A 19,664-nucleotide genomic window follows, 5' to 3' on the forward strand; every position below is an offset into this window, starting at 1 on the left:
CATTTTTTCACATTTCCCTCCATTTTCCCCTCATGTTTGCTTCCATTTTCCCCTCACATTTTCCTCCATTTTCCCCTCAGGTTTCCTTCCATTTTCCCCTCATGTTTTCCTCCATCTTCCCCTCCCAATTCCCTCCATTTTCCCCTCACGTTTTCCTCACTTCTCCCCTCAAATTTTCCTCCATTTTTTCACATTTTCCTCCATTTTCCCCTCATGTTTGCTTCCATTTTCCCCTCACGTTTCCTTCCATTTTCCCCTCACATTTCCCTCCATTTTCCCCCTCACGTTTCCATTTTCTCCTCGCGTTTCTCTCCATTTCCGCCCTCATGTTTCCCTCCATTTTCTCCTCATTATTCCCATTTTCCCCTTATATTTCCCTCCATTTTCCCCTCACATTTTCCTCCATTTCCCCCTCATTTCTCTCCATTTTCCCCCTTGCGTTTCCCTCCATTTCCCCCCATGCTTCTCTCATTTTTCCTCTCATATTTTCTTTACGTTTCCCCTCCATTTTCCCCTTTACATTTGCCTCCATTTTCCCCTCACGTTTTCCTCCATTTTTTCACATTTCCCTCCATTTTCTCCTCATAACTCCCATTTTCCCCTCACGTTTCCCGCCATTTTCTCCTCAGAATTCCCATTTTCTGCCTTTTTTCCCTCACTTTTCCTCGTGTAGGTGGGGCTTGGGGGGGATTTGGGGGTCTCGATGTGACCTGCAGGCCCCTCCCAGGTATTACAAGGAGCCCCCCAGGTGTGCTCAGGTGCGCCAGGTGACATCCAGGTGCCCCCCAGGTGCTCCAGGTACCCCCCAGGTGGTACAGGTGAAGTCAAAAAACCACACAGGTGTTAAAAGGAACCATTCAGGTATTACAGGTGAGCTCAAGGAGCCCCTCAGGTGCTCCCCAGGTGCGCCCCAGGTGCTCCAGGTGAGCCCCAGGTGAACCCTCATGTGTCACAAGGAGCCTCCCAGATGTCACAGGTGAGGCCAAGGAGCCCCCCAGGTGCTCCAGGTGACCCCCAGGTGTTACAAGGAGCCCCCCAGGTGTGCTCAGGTGCCCCCCAGGTGCTCCAGGTGCCCCCCAGGTGCCCCCAGGTGTTAAAAGGAGCCCCCCCAGGTGTTATAGGTGAACTCAAAAAAACCACACAGGTGTTAAAAGGAACCACTCAGGTGTTACAGGTGAGGCCAAGGAGCCCCTCAGATGCATCCAGGTGCTCCAGGTGAGCCCCAGGTATTACGAGGAGCCTCCCAGGTGTCACAGGTGAGCACAGGTGCCCCTCAGGTGCCCCCCAGGTGCGCCCAGGTGCCCCCCAGGTGCATCCAGGTGAACCCCAGGTGCCCCTCAGGTGCTCCAGGTGCCCCCCAGGTGCTCCAGGTGCCCCCCAGGTGCCCCCCAGGTGCCGCCCAGGTGCCGCCCAGGTGCGTCAGTCGCCGCCGTTGGCGCGGATGGTGCGGCGGATCCAGGCGGTGAAGGCGCAGACGCGGCTGTACACACCTGGCTTGCCCTGCTGGCCGCACACCTGCAGCCCCCAGGAGACCACGCCCTGCAGGTACCCGTCACACACCAGCGGGCCCCCGGAGTCACCCTGCCACAGGTGGGACACAGGTGAGATGGATGGGACAGGTGGGACAGGTGAGACACAGGTGGGACACAGGTGAGATGGATGGGGCAGGTGGGACAGGTGAGACACAGGTGGGACAGGTGGGACAGGTGAGATGGGTGGGACAGGTGGGACACAGGTGGGACACAGGTAGGACACAGGTGAGATGGGTGGGACAGGTGGGACACAGGTGAGACACAGGTGGGACACAGGTGAGATGGATGGGGCAGGTGGGACACAGGTGGGACACAGGTGGGACAGGTGGGGTAGGTGGGATAGGTGAGAGACAGATGAGATGGGTGGGACAGGTGAGGCACAGGTGGGACAGGTGGGACACAGGTGAGATGGATGGGACAGGTGGGACAGGTGAGACACGGGTGGGATAGGTGAGACACGGGTGGGACAGGTGAGACACAGGTGGGACAGGTGAGACACAGGTGGGACAGGTGGGACACAGGTGAGATGGATGGGACAGGTGGGACAGGTGAGACACAGGTGAGACAGGTGAGACACAGGTGGGACAGGTGAGACAGATGAGATGGGTGGGACGGGTGGAACAGGTGAGACAGGTGGGACAGGTGAGACGCGGGTGAGATGGATGGGACAGGTGAGATGGATGGGACAGGTGAGGCACAGGTGGGACAGGTGGGACACAGGTGAGATGGATGGGACAGGTGGGACAGGTGAGACACGGGTGGGATAGGTGAGACACAGGTGGGACAGGTGAGACACAGGTGGGACACAGGTGGGACAGAGGTGGGACAGGTGGGACACAGGTGAGATGGATGGGACAGGTGGGACAGGTGAGACACAGGTGAGACACAGGTGGGACAGGTGGGACAGGTGAGACACGGGTGGGACAGGTGAGACACAGGTGGGACAGGTGAGACACGGGTGGGACACAGGTGGGACAGGTGGGACACAGGTGAGATGGATGAGACAGGTGGGACAGGTGAGACACAGGTGAGACAGGTGAGACACAGGTGGGACAGGTGAGACAGATGAGATGGGTGGGACGGGTGGAACAGGTGAGACAGGTGGGACAGGTGAGACGCGGGTGGGACAGGTGGGACAGGTGGGACACGGGTGAGATGGATGGGACAGGTGAGATGGATGGGACAGGTGAGACACAGGTGGGACACAGGTGGGACACAGGTGAGATGGATGGGACAGGTGGGACAGGTGAGACACAGGCGAGACACAGGTGGGACACAGGTGGGACAGGTGAGACACGGGTGGGACACAGGTGAGACAGGTGGGACAGGTGGGACAGGTGAGACACGGGTGGGACAGGTGAGACACAGGTGGGACAGGTGAGACACGGGTGGGACACAGGTGAGACAGGTGGGACAGGTGAGACGCGGGTGGGACAGGTGGGACAGATGAGATGGGTGGGACGGGTGGAACAGGTGAGACAGGTGGGACAGGTGAGACGCGGGTGGGACACAGGTGGACAGGTGAGACACGGGTGAGATGGATGGGACAGGTGAGATGGATGGGACAGGTGAGACACAGGTGGGACACAGGTGGGACACAGGTGAGATGGATGGGACAGGTGGGACAGGTGAGACACAGGCGAGACACAGGTGGGACACAGGTGGGACACAGGTGAGACACAGGTGAGACAGGTGAGACAGGTGGGACAGAGGTGGGACAGGTGAGACACAGGTGAGACACAGGGGGGACAGATGAGATGGATGGGACAGGTGGGACACAGGTGGGACAGGTGAGATGGGTGGGACAGGTGAGATGGGTGGGGTAGGTGAGAGACAAGTGGGACAGGTGAGATGGGTGACAGGTGAGACACAGGTGGGACAGGTGAGATAGGTGACAGACAGGTGAGATGGGTGGGACAGGTGAGGCACAGGTGGGACAGGTGAGATGGGTGGGACAGGTGGGACAGGTAAGACACAGGTGAGATGGGTGGGGCAGGTGAGAGAGGTGGGACAGGTGAGGCACAGGTGGGACAGGTGAGATGGGTGGGGTAGGTGAGGGACAAGTGGGACAGGTGAGTCCCCCCAGGTGTTCCCGTTTCCCATTCCCCCCGTGCAGGTGAGTCCTACCCCTCCCCCAATACAGGTGAGTCCCCCCAGGTGTGTCCCACCCATTCCCTCCCACACAGGTGAGTCCCCCCACACACCTGACCCCTCCCCCACACCTGACCCCTCCCCCACCCCCTCAGGTGTGCCTCCCCCACACACCTGACCCCTCCTCCCCATCAGGTGTGTCCCAGGTGTATCCCAGATGTATCCAGGTGTGCCCAGGTGTGCCAAGGTGTATCCCAGGTGTGCCCAGGTGTGCCCAGGTGTATCCCAGACATACCCATGTGTACTCAGGTGTGCCCAGGTGTATCCCAGGTGTGCCCAGGTGGGCCCAGGTGTATCCCAGGTGTATCCCAGATGTATCCAGGTGTATCCCAGATGTATCCAGGTGTGCCCAGGTGTGCCAAGGTGTATCCCAGGTGTGCCCAGGTGTGCCCAGGTGTATCCCAGACATATCCATGTGTACTCAGGTGTGCTCAGTTGTATCCCAGGTGTGCCCAGGTGTACTCAGGTGTGCCCAGGTGTATCCCAGGTGTATCCCAGATATATCCAGGTGTATCCCAGGTGTGCCCAGGTGTATCCCAGACATACCCAGGTGTGCCCAGGTGTATCCCAGATGTATCCAGGTGTGCCCAGGTGTGCCCAGGTGTATCCCAGACATACCCATGTGTACTCAGGTGTGCTCAGGTGTAGCTCAGGTGTGCCCAGGTGTGCCCAGGTGTATCCCAGACATATCCATGTGTACTCAGGTGTGCTCAGTTGTATCCCAGGTGTGCCCAGGTGTGCCCAGGTGTATCCCAGGTGTATCCCAGGTGTATCCCAGATATATCCAGGTGTATCCCAGATGTATCCAGGTGTGCCCAGGTGTGCCCAGGTGTATCCCAGACATACCCAGGTGTGCTCAGGTGTGCTCAGGTGTAGCTCAGGTGTGCCTCCCCCCGCACCTGACCCCTCTCCACCTCCCAGGTGTGCCCCACCCACACCCGTCCCCTCACCTGGCAGGAGTCGGTGCTGTCCCCGGCGCGGCCGCCGGCGCAAAGCATGTTGGGAGTGATGGCACCTGGGTACAGGTGAGCGCAGGCGGCGTTGGACCAGGTGAACACCTCCCCGCACTGCAGCACGTCCGGGAACGCACCTGGCACAGGTGAGACAGGTGAGACAGGTGAGGGACAGGTGAGGGACAGGTGAGGGTTGGATGGGACAGGTGGGGATGGATGGGACAGGTGAGACAGGTACAGGTGAGGGACAGGTGAGGGTTGGATGGGACAGGTGGGGATGGATTACACAGGTGTGACAGGTACAGGTGAGGGACAGGTGTGTGACAGGTGTGACACAGGTGAGGATGGATGGTACAGGTGAGGACAGGTGTGAGACAGGTGTGACACAGGTGAGGATGGATGGTACTGGTGAGGACAGGTGTGAGACAGGTGTGACAGGTACAGGTGAGGGGACAGGTGAACACCTCCCCGCCCTGCAGCACGTCCGGGAACACACCTGGCACAGGTGAGGACAGGTGGGGATGGACGGGACAGGTGTGACACAGGTGAGGACAGGTGTGACAGGTGAGGGACAGGTGAGGGACAGGTGAGGGTTGGATGGGACAGGTGGGGATGGATGGGACAGGTGAGACAGGTACAGGTGAGGGACAGGTGAGGGTTGGATGGGACAGGTGGGGATGGATTACACAGGTGTGACAGGTACAGGTGAGGGACAGGTGTGAGACAGGTGTGACACAGGTGAGGCTGGATGGTACTGGTGAGGACAGGTGTGAGACAGGTGTGACAGGTACAGGTGAGGGGACAGGTGAACACCTCCCCGCACTGCAGCACGTCTGGGAACGCACCTGGCACAGGTGAGGACAGGTGGGGATGGACGGGACAGGTGTGACACAGGTGAGGACAAGTGTGACAGGTGAGGATGGATGGGACAGGGGTGACAGGTACAGGTACAGGTGTAGGATTGGGTGAACACCTCCCTGCCCTGCAGCACGTCCGGGAACACACCTGGGACAGGTGAGGACAGGTGAGGGACATGTGGAGATGGATGGGACAGGTGAGATGGATTGGACGGGTGGGGGATGGGACAGGTGAGATGGATGGGACAGGTGAGATGGATGGGACAGGTGAGGGATGGCTAAGAACAGGTGAGGAGAGGTGGAGACAGGTCAGGCACAGGTGAGAGATGGATGAGGACAGGTAGAACAGGTGGGACAGGTGTGAGGGACAGGTGAGGAATGGATGGGAAAGGTGAGCCCCCCCCCCTCACCTGTTCCCCAGGTGTGTCCCCACCCCCTCACCTGTTCCCCCTACCCCCACCTGTCCCCCAGGTGTGTCCCCCCCACACCCCTCACCTGTAGCCCACCACCCCCTCACCTGTCCCTCCCAGGTGTGTCACCTGTCCCCCCCAGGTGTGTCCCCACCCCTTCACCTGTCCCCCTCCCCACCAGGTGTGCCCCCCCCCCACCCCTCACCTGTCCCCCCCCCCCAGGTGTCTCCCCCCCCTCCCCTCCCCTTGCCTCCCCACCCCTTACCTGTCCCCCAGGTGTGTCTCACCTGTCCCCCCAGGTGTGTCCCCACGCCTCACCTGTCCCTCCCACCCCTCTCACCTGTCCCCCCAAGGTGTGTCTCACCCAGGTGTGTCTCACCTGTCCCCCCCACCCTCACCTGTCCCCCCCAGGTGTGTTCCCCCCCAGGTGTGTCTCACCTGTCCCCCCCACCCTCACCTGTCCCCCCCAGGTGTGTCCCCCCAGGTTTGTCTCACCTGTCCCCCCCAGGTGTGTCTCACCTGTCCCCCCAGGTGTGTCCCCCCCCACCCTCACCTGTCCCCCCCAGGTGTGTCCCCCCCAGGTGTGTCTCACCTGTCCCCCCCCCCACCTGTCCCCCCCAGGTGTGTCTCCCCCAGGTGTGCCTCCCCCAGGTGTGTCCCCCCAGGTTTGTCTCACCTGTCCCCCCAGGTGTGTCCCCCCACCCTCACCTGTCCCCCCCAGGTGTGTCCCCCCAGGTGTGCCCCCCCAGGTGTGTCCCCCCCAGGTGTGCCCCCCCAGGTGTGTCTCACCTGTCCCCCCCAGGTGTGCCCCCCCAGGTGTGTCCCCCCCAGGTGTGCCCCCCCCGGGTGTGTCCCCCCCAGGTGTGTCTCACCTGTCCCCCCCCCGGGTGTGTCCCCCCCAGGTGTGTCCCCCCCACCCTCACCTGTCCCCCCCAGGTGTGTCCCCCCCAGGTGTGTCCCCCCCAGGTGTGTCCCCCCGGGTGTGTCCCCCCCAGGTGTGTCTCACCTTGCGGGCTGCGGGTGCTGCCCCAGCCGCTCACCACGCACCTGTCCCCCACCTGGGGGCACCTGCGCGGCAGCGGCGCGGGGCGCACGCGCGGGCTCAGCTGGGCGGGGCCGCTGAGGCGCAGCAGCATGACGTCACTGTCATGGCGGCCGGGCAGGTAGCGCGGGTGCACGAAGGCGCGCGCCCAGGTGAGGCATTGCTCCGCCCCGTCCCGCTCCCGGAGGCTGTGCTCGCCCAGCAGCACGCGCAGGGGGCTGGAGATGGACAGGTGGGCACAGGTGAGCTCAGGTGAGCACACCTGGGACAGGTAAATGCACCCGGCACAGGTGAGCACAGGTGGGCACAGGTGAGCTCAGGTGAGCACACCTGGGACAGGTACATGCACCCGGGACAGGTGAGCACAGGTGAGCACACCTGGGACAGGTGAGGGACAGGTGAATGGGGTTTGTAATGGGACAGGTGAGGGACAGGTGAGGGGCAGGTAAATGGGGTTTATATTGGGACAGGTGATGGACAGGTGAGCTCAGGTGAGATCACCTGGGACAGGTAAATACACCTGGCACAGGTGAGGGACAGGTGAGGCATTGCTCCGCCCCGTCCCGCTCCCGGAGGCTGTGCTCGCCCAGCAGCACGCGCAGGGGGCTGGAGATGGACAGGTGGGCACAGGTGAGCTCAGGTGAGCACACCTGGGACAGGTGAGGGGCAGGTAAATGGGGTTTATATTGGGACAGGTGATGGACAGGTGAGCTCAGGTGAGATCACCTGGGACAGGTAAATACACCTGGCACAGGTGAGCTCAGGTGAGCACAGCTGGGACAGGTAAATGGGGTTTGTAATGGTACAGGTGAGCACAGGTGAGCACACCTGGGGCAGGTGAATGGGGTTTGTAATGGGACAGGTGATGGACAGGTGAGCACACCTGGGACAGGTGAGGGACAGGTGAGGGACAGGTAAATGGGGTTTGGAATGGGACAGGTGAGTACACCTGGGACAGGTGAGGGACAGGTGAATGGGGTTTGTAACGGGACAGGTGAACACAGGTGAGCACAGGTGAGGGACAGGTGAGCTCACTTGGGACAGGTAAATACACCTGGGACAGGTAAATGGGGTTTGGAATGGGACAGGTCAGCACAGGTGTGTGCCCAGGTGTACCCAGGTGTGCCCAGCTGTTCCCAGGTGTGCCCAGGTGTGTCTGTACCCATACCCAGCTGTGCCCAGGTGTGTTTCTATCCCCCTCAGCTGTACCCAGGTATGCCCAGGTGTGTGCCCAGGTGTGTCTGTACCCGTACCCACGTGTGCCCAGGTGTGTCTGTACCATACCCAGCTGTACCCAGCTGTATCCCAGGTGTGCCCAGGTGTGTCTGTACCATACTCAGGTGTGCCCAGGTGTGCCCAGGTGTGTCTGTACCATACCCAGGTGTGTCTGTACCATACCCAGGTGTGCCCAGGTGTGTCTGTACCATACCCAGGTGTGTCTGCACCATACCCACGTGTGTCTGTACCATACCCAGGTGTGCCCAGGTGTGTCTGTACCATACCCAGGTGTGCCCAGGTGCGTGCCCAGGTGTGTGCCCAGGTGTGCCCAGGTGTGTCTGTACCATACCCAGGTGTGTCTGTACCATACCCAGGTGTGCCCAGGTGTGTGCCCAGGTGTGTCTCACCTGTCGCTGCGGCAGTGGGCGGCGGTCAGCACCCAGTGCCTCCCGACCAGCACCCCCCCGCAGTGGATGGCGCCCCCCAGGTGTGTCTGTACCATACCCAGGTGTGTCTGTACCATACCCAGGTGTGTCTGTACCATACCCAGGTGTGCCCAGGTGTGTCTGTACCATACCCAGGTGTGTCTGTACCATACCCAGGTGTGCCCAGGTGTGTCTGTACCATACCCAGGTGTGCCCAGGTGTGCCCAGGTGTGTCTGTACCATACCCAGGTGTGTCTGTACCATACCCAGGTGTGCCCAGGTGTGTCTGTACCATACCCAGGTGTGTCTGTACCATACCCAGGTGTGTCTGTACCATACCCAGGTGTGCCCAGGTGTGCCCAGGTGTGTCTGTACCATACCCAGGTGTGTCTGTACCATACCCAGGTGTGCCCAGGTGTGCCCAGGTGCGTACCTAGGTGTGTCTGTACCATACCCAGGTGTGCCTGTACCATACCCAGGTGTGCCCAGGTGTGCCCAGGTGTGTCTGTACCATACCCAGGTGTGTCTGTACCATACCCAGGTGTGCCCAGGTGTGCCCAGGTGTGTCTGTACCATACCCAGGTGTGTCTGTACCATACCCAGGTGTGCCCAGGTGTGTCTGTACCATACCCAGGTGTGTCTGTACCATACCCAGGTGTGCCCAGGTGTGTCTGTACCATACCCAGGTGTGTCTGTACCATACCCAGGTGTGCCCAGGTGTGTGCCCAGGTGTGTCTGTACCATACCCAGGTGTGTCTGTACCATACCCAGGTGTGCCCAGGTGTGTGCCCAGGTGTGTCTCACCTGTTGCTGCGGCAGTGGGCGGCGGTCAGCACCCAGTGCCTGCCGACCAGCACCCCCCCGCAGTGGATGGCGCCCCCCAGGTGTGTCTGTACCATACCCAGGTGTGTCTGTACCATACCCAGGTGTGCCCAGGTGTGTCTGTACCATACCCAGGTGTGCCCAGGTGTGTCTGTACCATACCCAGGTGTGTCTGTACCATACCCAGGTGTGTCTGTACCATACCCAGGTGTGCCCAGGTGTGTCTGTACCATACCCAGGTGTGTCTGTACCATACCCAGGTGTGTGCCCAGGTGTGTCTCACCTGTCGCTGCGGCAGTGGGCAGCGGTCAGCACCCAGTGCCTGCCGACCAGCACCCCCCCGCAGTGGATGGCGCCCCCCAGGTGTGTCTGTACCATACCCAGGTGTGTCTGTACCATACCCAGGTGTGTCTGTACCATACCCAGGTGTGCCCAGGTGTGTCTGTACCATACCCAGGTGTGCCCAGGTGTGCCCAGGTGTGCCCAGGTGTGCCCAGGTGTGTGCCCAGGTGTGTCTCACCTGTCGCTGCGGCAGTGGGCGGCGGTCAGCACCCAGTGCCTGCCGACCAGCACCCCCCCGCAGTGGATGGCGCCCCCCAGGTGTGTCTGTACCATACCCAGGTGTGTCTGTACCATACCCAGGTGTGTCTGTACCATACCCAGGTGTGCCCAGGTGTGCCCAGGTGTGTCTGTACCATACCCAGGTGTGCCCAGGTGTGCCCAGGTGTGTCTCACCTGTCGCTGCGGCAGTGGGCAGCGGTCAGCACCCAGTGCCTGCCGACCAGCACCCCCCCGCAGTGGATGGCGCCCCCCGGCTGCAGCAGCAGGGCCTGGTACGGGTGGCGCCGCCGCTCGCACCTGGCCCCGCCCACGATGCGGTTCTCGTCCGCCCCCGCGGCCGCTGCCGACCAATGGAGAGCGAGATGGACCAGCACGGACCGGTAAAAACCAGGAGAAACCAGTTAGAACCAGTACAGACCGGTATGGACCAGTAAAAACCAGTTAAAACCAGTTAGAACCAGTACGGACCAGTACGGACCGGTACGGACCAGTAAAAACCAGTTAGAACCAGTACGGATCAGTTAGAACCAGTACGGACCAGTACGGACCAGTATGGACCGGTATGGACCAGTAAAAACCAGTTAGAACCAGTAGAAACCAGTTAGAACCAGTACGGACCAGTACGGACCAGTATGGACCGGTATGGACCGGTAAAAACCAGTTAGAACCAGTAGAAACCAGTTAGAACCAGTATGGACCGGTACGGACCAGTAAAAACCAGTTAGAACCAGTAGAAACCAGTTAGAACCAGTACGGACCAGTTAGAACCAGTACGGACCAGTATGGACCAGTACGGACCGGTACGGACCAGTAAAAACCAGTTAGAACCAGTTAGAACCAGTACGGATCAGTTAGAACCAGTACGGACCAGTACGGACCAGTATGGACCGGTATGGACCAGTAAAAACCAGTTAGAACCAGTACGGACCAGTATGGACCAGTTAGAACCAGTATGGACCAGTAAAAACCAGTTAAAACCAGTAGAAACCAGTTAGAACCAGTACGGACCAGTATGGACCAGTTAGAACCAGTTAAAACCAGTACGGACCAGTATGGACCGGTATGGACCAGTAAAAACCAGTTAGAACCAGTAGAAACCAGTTAGAACCAGTACGGACCAGTACGGACCAGTATGGACCGGTATGGACCGGTAAAAACCAGTTAGAACCAGTAGAAACCAGTTAGAACCAGTATGGACCGGTATGGACCAGTAAAAACCAGTTAAAACCAGTAGAAACCAGTTAGAACCAGTACGGATCAGTTAGAACCAGTACGGACCAGTACGGACCGGTATGGACTGGTATGGACCAGTAAAAACCAGTTAGAACCAGTACGGACCAGTATGGACCAGTACGGACCAGTATGGACCAGTAAAAACCAGTTAAAACCAGTAGAAACCAGTTAGAACCAGTACGGACCAGTATGGACCAGTTAGAACCAGTTAAAACCAGTACGGACCAGTACGGACCAGTTAAAACCAGTAGAAACCAGTTAGAATCAGTACAGACCAGTAAAAACCAGTTAAAACCAGTAGAAACCAGTTAGAATCAGTATGGACCAGTACGGACCAGTATGGACCAGTAAAAACCAGTTAAAACCAGTACGGACCAGTACGGACCAGTTAAAACCAGTAGAAACCAGTTAGAATCAGTATGGACCACTATGGACCAGTACGGACCAGTGTGGACCAGTACGGGCCAGTAAAAACCAGTTAAAACCAGTAGAAACCAGTTAGAATCAGTACGGACCAGTTAGAACCAGTACGAACCAGTGTGGACCAGTATGGACCAGTATGGACCAGTAAAAACCAGTAAAAACCAGTTAGAACCAGTAGAAACCAGTTAGAAGCAGTACGGACCAGTATGGACCAGTACGGACCAGTATGGACCAGTAAAAACCAGTAAAAACCAGTTAGAACCAGTAGAAACCAGTTAGAAGCAGTACGGACCAGTACGGACCGGTATGGACCAGTAAAAACCAGTTAAAACCAGTAGAAACCAGTTAGAATCAGTACGGACCAGTTAGAACCAGTATGGACCAGTATGGACCACTTAAAACCAGTAGAAACCAGTTTGGACTGGTCGTATCCCAGTAGCCCCAAAGGGTCTCCCCAGTTGCCATCAGCCCCCGCGGCCGCTGCCGACCAGTAGAAACCAGTTAGAACCAGTACGGACCAGTTAGAACCAGTACAGACCAGTGTGGACCAGTATGGACCAGTTAGAACCAGTAGAAACCAGTAGAAACCAGTAGGGACCGGTTTGGACTGGTGGTCTCCCAGTCCATCCCAGTCCATCCCAGTTCAATCCCAGTCCATCCCAGTCCAATCCCAGTCCATCCCAGTTCCATCCCAGTTCATCCCAGTCCATCCCAGTTCATCCCAGTCCATCCCAGTCCATCCCAGTCCATCCCAGTCCATCCCAGTTCATCCCAGTCCAATCCCAGTCCATCCCAGTTCAATCCCAGTTCCATCCCAGTTCCATCCCAGTCCATCCCAGTTCAATCCCAGTCCATCCCAGTCCATCCCAGTTCATCCCAGTCCATCCCAGTCCATCCCAGTTCAATCCCAGTTCCATCCCAGTCCATCCCAGTCCATCCCAGTTCAATCCCAGTCCATCCCAGTTCAATCCCAGTTCATCCCAGTTCATCCCAGTCCATCCCAGTTCATCCCAGTCCATCCCAGTTCATCCCAGTTCAATCCCAGTCCATCCCAGTTCAATCCCAGTCCATCCCAGTTCAATCCCAGTTCATCCCAGTTCATCCCAGTCCATCCCAGTTCAATCCCAGTCCATCCCAGTTCATCCCAGTCCATCCCAGTTCATCCCAGTCCATCCCAGTTCATCCCAGTTCAATCCCAGTCCATCCCAGTACCCCCAAAGGGTCTCCCCAGTTCTTATCAGCCCCCACAGCCACTGCTGACCAGTATAAACCAGTATAGACCAGTATAAACCTGTTTGGACCAATTAGAACCAGTATAGACCAGTAGAAACCAGTAGAAACCAATTTGGACCAGTTAGAACCCAATAGAAACCAATAGAAACCAGTATGGACCAGTTTGGACTGGTGGTCTCCCAGTTCAATCCCAGTCCCTCCCAGTTCAATCCCAGTTCAATCCCAGTCCATCCCAGTTCATCCCAGTGACCTCTCACTTCCCACCCACTCCTTCCCAGTTCATCCCAGTTCAATCCCAGTCACTCCCAGTTCAATCCCAGTTCATCCCAGTTTCCCCCAGTCCCTCCCAGTACAAACCAGTTCCCCCAGTCGATTGCCTCCCACTCATCCCAGTCCCTCCCAGTCCCTCCCAGTTCATCCCAGTTCAATCCCAGTTCAACCCAGTGCTCCCAGTTCACCCCTGGCTTCATCCCAGTATGGCCCAGTGTCCTCCCAGTGCTCCCAGTTCACTCCCAGTGCTCCCAGTTCACTCCCAGTGCTCCCAGTTCCTCCCAGTCCCTCCCAGTTCAATCCCAGTTCCCTCCCAGTGCTCCCAGTTCACTCCTGGCTCCATCCCAGTATGGCCCAGTTCACTCCCAGTGCTCCCAGTTCACTCCCAGTTCATCCCAGTTCAAACCAGTTCATTCCCAGTTCACTCCCAGTACTCCCAGTCCCTCCCAGTTTCCTCCCAGCTCCCTCCCAGTTTCCCCCAGTCCCTCCCAGTGCCCCCAGTTCACCCTCCCAGTACAAACCAGTTCCCCCAGTCGATTGCCTCTCACTCATCCCAGTCCCTCCCAGTTCCATCCCAGTTCACTCCTGGCTCCATCCCAGTATGACCCAGTGTCCTCCCAGTGCTCCCAGTTCATCCCAGTTCAAACCAGTTCATTCCCAGTTCACTCCCAGTTCCCTCCCAGTCCATCCCATTTCACTCCCAGTGCTCCCAGTTCCTCCCAGTCCCTCCCAGTTCAATCCCAGTTCATCCCAGTGCTCCCAGTTCACCCCTGGCTCCGTCCCAGTATGGCCCAGTTCACTCCCAGTGCTCCCAGTTCACTCCCAGTTCATCCCAGTTCAAACCAGTTCATTCCCAGTTCACTCCCAGTGCTCCCAGTCCCTCCCAGTTCATCCCAGTGCTCCCAGTTCGCCCCTGGCTCCATCCCAGTATGGCCCAGTGTCCTCCCAGTGCTCCCAGTTCAAACCAGTTCATTCCCAGTGCTCCCAGTTCACTCCCAGTGCTCCCAGTTCCTCCCAGTCCCTCCCAGTACAAACCAGTTCACCCAGTCGATTGCCTCCCACTCATCCCAGTCCCTCCCAGTCCCTCCCAGTTCCTCCCAGTTCATCCCAGTCCCTCCCAGTGTCCCCAGTTCACCCCTGGCTCCATCCCAGTATGGCCCAGTGTCCTCCCAGTTCATCCCAGTGCTCCCAGTTCATCCCAGTTCCCTCCCAGTGCTCCCAGTACAAACAAGCAGTGTCAACCAGTACAAACCAGTAAAAACCAGTACAGGCCAGTACAAACCAGTGCCCCCAGTACAAACCAGTGCCCCCAGTACAAACCAGTCCCTCCCAGAGCCCCCCAGCCCAAACCAGTATAAACCAGTATAAACCAGTACAAACCAGTACAAACCAGTACAAACCAGCAGCTCCCAGTGTCCCCCCAGTTTGCTCCCAGTTCCCCCCCAGCCCAAACCAGTACACACCAGTATAAACCAGTACAAACCAGTGGCCCCCAGTCCCTCCCAGTGCCCCCCACTTTACATCCAGTGCCTCCCAGTACAAAACCAGTACAAACCAGTACAAACCAGTGCCCCCCAGTACAAACCAGCAGCTCCCAGTTTGTTCCCAGTTTGCTCCCAGTTCCTTCCCAGTCCCCCCAGTACAAACCAGTGCAAACCAGTCTCTCCCAGTATAAACCAGTACAAACCAGTGGCCCCCCGTCCCCTCCCAGTATAAACCAGTACAAACCAGTACAAACCAGTGGCCCCCCGTCCCCCCCCAGTCCAAACCAGTCCCTCCCAGTATAAACCAGTACAAACCAGTGGCCAGCATCAGCCTCCCAGTTCACTCCCAGTGCCCCCCAGTCCCTCCCAGTATAAACCAGTATAAACCAGTACAAACCAGTGGCCCCCCAGCCCAGACCAGTCCCTCCCAGTATAAACCAGTACAAACCAGTGCCCCCCCGTCCCCCCCCAGCCCAGACCAGTCCCTCCCAGTATAAACCAGTACAAACCAGTACAAACCAGTGGCCCCCCGTCCCCTCCCAGTATAAACCAGTACAAACCAGTGGCCCCCCAGCCCCTCCCAGTATAAACCAGTACAAACCAGTGGCTCCCCAGTCCCTCCCAGTACAAACCAGTACAAACCAGTGCCCCCCAGCCCCTCCCAGTATAAACCAGTACAAACCAGTGGCTCCCCAGTCCCTCCCAGTATAAACCAGTACAAACCAGTGCCCCCCAGCCCCTCCCAGTATAAACCAGTACAAACCAGTGGCCCCCCGTCCCCTCCCAGTATAAACCAGTACAAACCAGTGGCCCCCCGTCCCCTCCCAGTATAAACCAGTACAAACCAGTACAAACCAGTGGCCAGCAGCAGCAGCGGCAGCAGCCGCTCCATCGGGAGGAGGAGGAGGGCGAGGAAGGAGCCGCGGCCCTTAAATCCCAGTTCAGACCAGTTCAGACCAGTTCAGACCAGTTCAGCCCAGCGCCCAGCCCAGCTCCCCTCCCAGTTAAATCCCAGTTCCCTCCCAGTTCAGCCCAGTTCACCCCAGTCCCTCCCAGTTCATCCCAGTTCCCTCCCAGTTCATCCCAGTTCCCTCCCAGTTCATCCCAGTTCCCTCCCAGTTCAGCCCAGTCCCTCCCAGTTAAATCCCAGTTCACCCCAGTCCCTCCCAGTTCATCCCAGTCCCTCCCAGTTCATCCCAGTCCCTCCCAGTTCATCCCAGTCCCTCCCAGTTCATCCCAATCCCTCCCAGTTCCCTCCCAGTTCATCCCAGTCCCTCCCAGTTCAGCCCAGTTCATCCCAGTCCCTCCCAGTTCCCTCCCAGTTCAGCCCAGTCCCTCCCAGTTCCCTCCCAGTTCATCCCAGTTCATCCCAGTTAAATCCCAGTTCATCCCAGTCCCTCCCAGTTCCTCCCAGTTCAGCCCAGTTCATCCCAGTTCCCTCCCAGTCCCTCCCAGTCCCTCCCAGTTTGATCCCAGTTCCCTCCCAGTCCCTCCCAGTTCATCCCAGTTCATCCCAGTTAAATCCCAGTTCATCCCAGTCCCTCCCAGTTCCTCCCAGTTCAGCCCAGTTCATCCCAGTTCCCTCCCAGTCCCTCCCAGTTTGATCCCAGTTCCCTCCCAGTCCCTCCCAGTTCAGCCCAGTCCATCCCAGTCCCTTTTCCAGTTCCTCCCAGTCGCTCCCAGTCCCTCCCAGTGCCTCCCAGTTAAATCCCAGTCCCTCCCAGTTCAGTCCAGTTCCCTCCCAGTCCCTCCCAGTATAAACCAGTAACCCCAAATCACTTTTTTACCACTCCCAGTTCCCTCCCAGTATATCCCAGTACATCCCAATCCCCTCCCAGTATGTCCCAGTATATCCCAGTTCCCTCCCAGTCCCTCCCAGTATAAACCAGTATGTTCCAGTTCCCTCCCAGTATATCCCAGTATATCCCAGTCCCTCCCAGTTCCCTCCCAGTTCATCCCAGTTCACCCCAGTCCCTTTTCCAGTCCCTCCCAGTTCAGCCCAGTTCATCCCAGTTCCCTCCCAGTCCCTCCCAGTTCAGTCCAGTTCCGTCCCAGTTCATCCCAGTCCCTTCTCCAGTCCCTCCCAGTTAAATCCCAGTTCCCTCCCAGTCCCTCCCAGTTCCTCCCAGTATCCCTATGAGCCCTTCCCAGTCCCTCCCAGTGCTCCCAGTTTGACTCCAGCTGTGATCCCAGTAACTCCCAGTCCCTCCCAGTTCAGCCCAGTTCCCTCCCAGTAACCCCTAAACCCCAAACCAGTATAAACCAGTAACCCCAAACCCCCTCCCAGTCCATCCCAATCCCCTCCCAGTATAAACCAGTGACCCCAAATCCCCCCCAGTCCCCTCCCAGTCCCTCCCAGTACAAACCAGTACAAACCAGTAACCCCAAATCCCCTCCCAGTCCATCCCAATCCCCTCCCAGTTTGTCCCAGTCCCCCGAACCAGTACAAACCAGTAACCCCAAACCCCAAACCAGTATAAACCAGTAACCCCAAACCCCAAACCAGTAACCCCAAATCCCCTCCCAGTACAAACCAGTACAAACCAGTACAAACCAGTCCGCCCCCCAAATCCCCTTTTCTCCCCTCCCCAGTCCCTCCCAGTATAAACCAGTACAAACCAGTAACCCCACATCCCCTCCCAGTCCCTTCCAGTTTGTCCCAGTCCCCCAAACCCCAAACCAGTATAAACCAGTAACCCCAAACCCCAAACCAGTATAAACCAGTAACCCCTCCCAGTACAAACCAGTACAAACCAGTAACCCCAAACCCCAAACCAGTAACCCCAAATCCCCTCCCAGTACAAACCAGTCCAAACCAGTCCAAACCAGTCCAAACCAGTCCCTCCCAGTACAAACCAGTACAAACCAGTCCAAACCAGTCCAAATCAGTCCCTCCCAGTACAAACCAGTACAAACCAGTAACCCCAAATCCCCTCCCAGTATAAACCAGTACAAACCAGTAACCCCAAACCAGTACAAACCAGTAACCCCAAATCCCCTCCCAGTCCCTCCCAGTCCAAACCAGTACAAACCAGTCCCCCTTTACCGCCCCCATTAGAGCTCAATGGGACCGAGCAAAGGGGGCGTGGCCAGACCAAGCCCCGCCCCCACATTTTGGCCACGCCCCCTCCCTAAAAAAAGGCGCCAAAATCGCCCCAAAATGGCGCCAAATTCGGCCCCTCCCCCCCCCCAAATTTCCAAATTTTCCAATTTTGGGGCTAAAAAATCCAAATTTGGGTAAAATTTAAAAAAAATCCCGATTTGGTTTTCAGTACCCAGGAGGCGAAATTTGGGTTGAAAATTTTTATTTTGGGGTCGAAATTACAAATTTGGGTTTTAAAACAAAATCACAATTTTTGGGGTTAAAATTCCGAATTTTTGGTCAGAAAATCTTGATTTGAGGCTTTAAAGAAATCTCAATTTTTTGGGCAAAAATCTGATTTTTTTGGGCTATAAAATCTGAATTTTTGGGTTAAAAATCACAATTTTTTTGGTCAAAAATCCGAATTTTGGGCCTTAAAAATCGGAATTTTTCATTAAAAACCCCCAATTTTTGGTTATAAAACACGAATTTTTTGGGTTAAAAAATCCCGATTTTTTTTTTTTAAATCCCAATTTTTTTCCTTTGAAAATTGTCAATTTTGGGATTGAAATTCCGATTTTTCGGGCTAAAACCCCCCAATTTTGGGGTTATAAAACACGAATTTTTTGGGCGAAAAAAATCCCGATTTTTTTTTTAAGAATCCCAATTTTTTTTCCTTTAAAAATTGTCAATTTTTGGGTTCAAATTCCGATTTTTGGGGTTAAAAATCCCCCATTTTTTGGGTTATAAAATCCAAATTTTTTTGGGTTAAAAAGTCCCAACTTTTATTTTAAAAAAACCAATTTTTGGGTTAAAAAATCCGAATTTTTTTGCTTTAAAAATTGTCAATTTTGAGGTTGAAATTCCGATTTTTTGGGCTAAAAACCCCCAATTTTGAGGTTATAAACTCCAAATTTTTTGGGGTTAAAAAATCCCAATTTTTTTTTTAAATCCCAATTTTTTTCCTTTAAAAATTGTCAATTTTGGGGTTAAAATTCCGATTTTTTGGGCTAAAATCCCCCAATTTTTGGGTTATAAAACACGAATTTTTGGGTTATAAAATCCAAATTTTTTGGGTTAAAAAATCCCAATTTTTTTCTTTAAAAATCTCAATTTTTTTTCTTTAAAAATCGTCAATTTTGGGGTTAAAATTCCGATTTTTGGGGTCAAAAGCAGCGGATTTGGGGCTGGGGCTCCCCCAGCAGCGCCACCCGAGGGGTCCCGAGCGTCACCAGCGCCGGCGGCGGCCAAATGACGTAAGCGGGGACGGCTGACGTCATCGGCGACGTCATCGGTGACGTCATCGGCGGGCAGGGCGGCTGCGGAGGGGAGAGAGAGGGAAAGAAAGGGTTAAAAATTGAAAATTCGGGGTTAAAAATTTGGATTTTTGGGGTTAAAAAAATTGAAATTTCAGGGGTTAAAAATGGAGATTTTAAATGGGGATTTTAGGGGTGAAAAAATTGAAAATTTTGGGGTAAAAATTGGAAATTTTGGGGGTAAAAAACGGAAATTTTAAGGGTAAAAAAGGGGGATTTTTTGGGGGTGAAAATGGGGGTTTGGGGAGTTTAAAAAATGGAAATTTTGGGTTAAAAATTGGGGCTTTTGGGATTAAAAATTGGGGATTTGGGGGTTAAAATTTTGGAATTCTGGGGTTAAAAATTGGGGATTTTGGGGTAAAAAATTTTGGAATTTTGGGGTTAAAAATTGGGGATTTTGGGGTTAAAATTTGAAATTTCAGGGATTAAAAACTGGGGATTTTGGGGGTTAAAAATTGGGGATTTTGGGGTTAGAAATTGGGGATTTTGGGGGTTAAAATTTTGGAATTTTGGGGGTTAAAAATTTGGGATATTTGGGGTTGAATATTGGGGATTTTGGGGTTAAAAATTGGGGATTTCGGGGGTTAAAATTTTGAAATTTTGGGGGTAAAAATTGGGGATTTTTGGGGTTAAAAAATGGGATTTTTGGGGA

At 55.8% G+C, this 19,664-nt stretch overlaps 1 protein-coding gene across 1 annotated transcript; it reads right to left on the reverse strand.

Moving 5' to 3' along the window:
* Window positions 1-1,405: 1,405 nt before the first annotated feature.
* Window positions 1,406-15,506, reverse strand: LOC134434012 (kallikrein-6-like). The gene is made up of 5 exons (XM_063182710.1): window positions 15,470-15,506; window positions 10,146-10,311; window positions 6,910-7,163; window positions 4,634-4,773; window positions 1,406-1,581 (listed from the first exon to the last, which is right to left on the reverse strand). The coding sequence occupies exons 1-5, from the start codon at window positions 15,504-15,506 to the stop codon at window positions 1,420-1,422; spliced, it is 759 nt and encodes a 252-aa protein (XP_063038780.1). The 3' UTR covers window positions 1,406-1,419.
* Window positions 15,507-19,664: the final 4,158 nt, after the last annotated feature.

This window comes from Melospiza melodia, unplaced genomic scaffold, assembly GCF_035770615.1.
Source record: "Melospiza melodia melodia isolate bMelMel2 unplaced genomic scaffold, bMelMel2.pri scaffold_293, whole genome shotgun sequence".
In the NCBI taxonomy this organism is placed as follows: Eukaryota; Metazoa; Chordata; class Aves; order Passeriformes; family Passerellidae; genus Melospiza; species Melospiza melodia.

What these genes read in the sequence shown, in the direction of transcription:
- LOC134434012 (XM_063182710.1), bottom strand. Translation starts at nt 15,506, where the DNA reads ATGGAGCGGCTGCTGCCGCTGCTGCTGCTGGCCACTG. An exon ending in GCCCACTGCCGCAGCGACAG is followed by an intron (nt 7,164 to 10,145) that starts GTGAGACACACC and finishes GTCCATCTCCAG; the next exon opens with CCCCCTGCGCGTGCTGCTGG. An exon ending in ACAGCACCGACTCCTGCCAG is followed by an intron (nt 1,582 to 4,633) that starts GTGAGGGGACGG and finishes CACCTGTGGCAG; the next exon opens with GGTGACTCCGGGGGCCCGCT.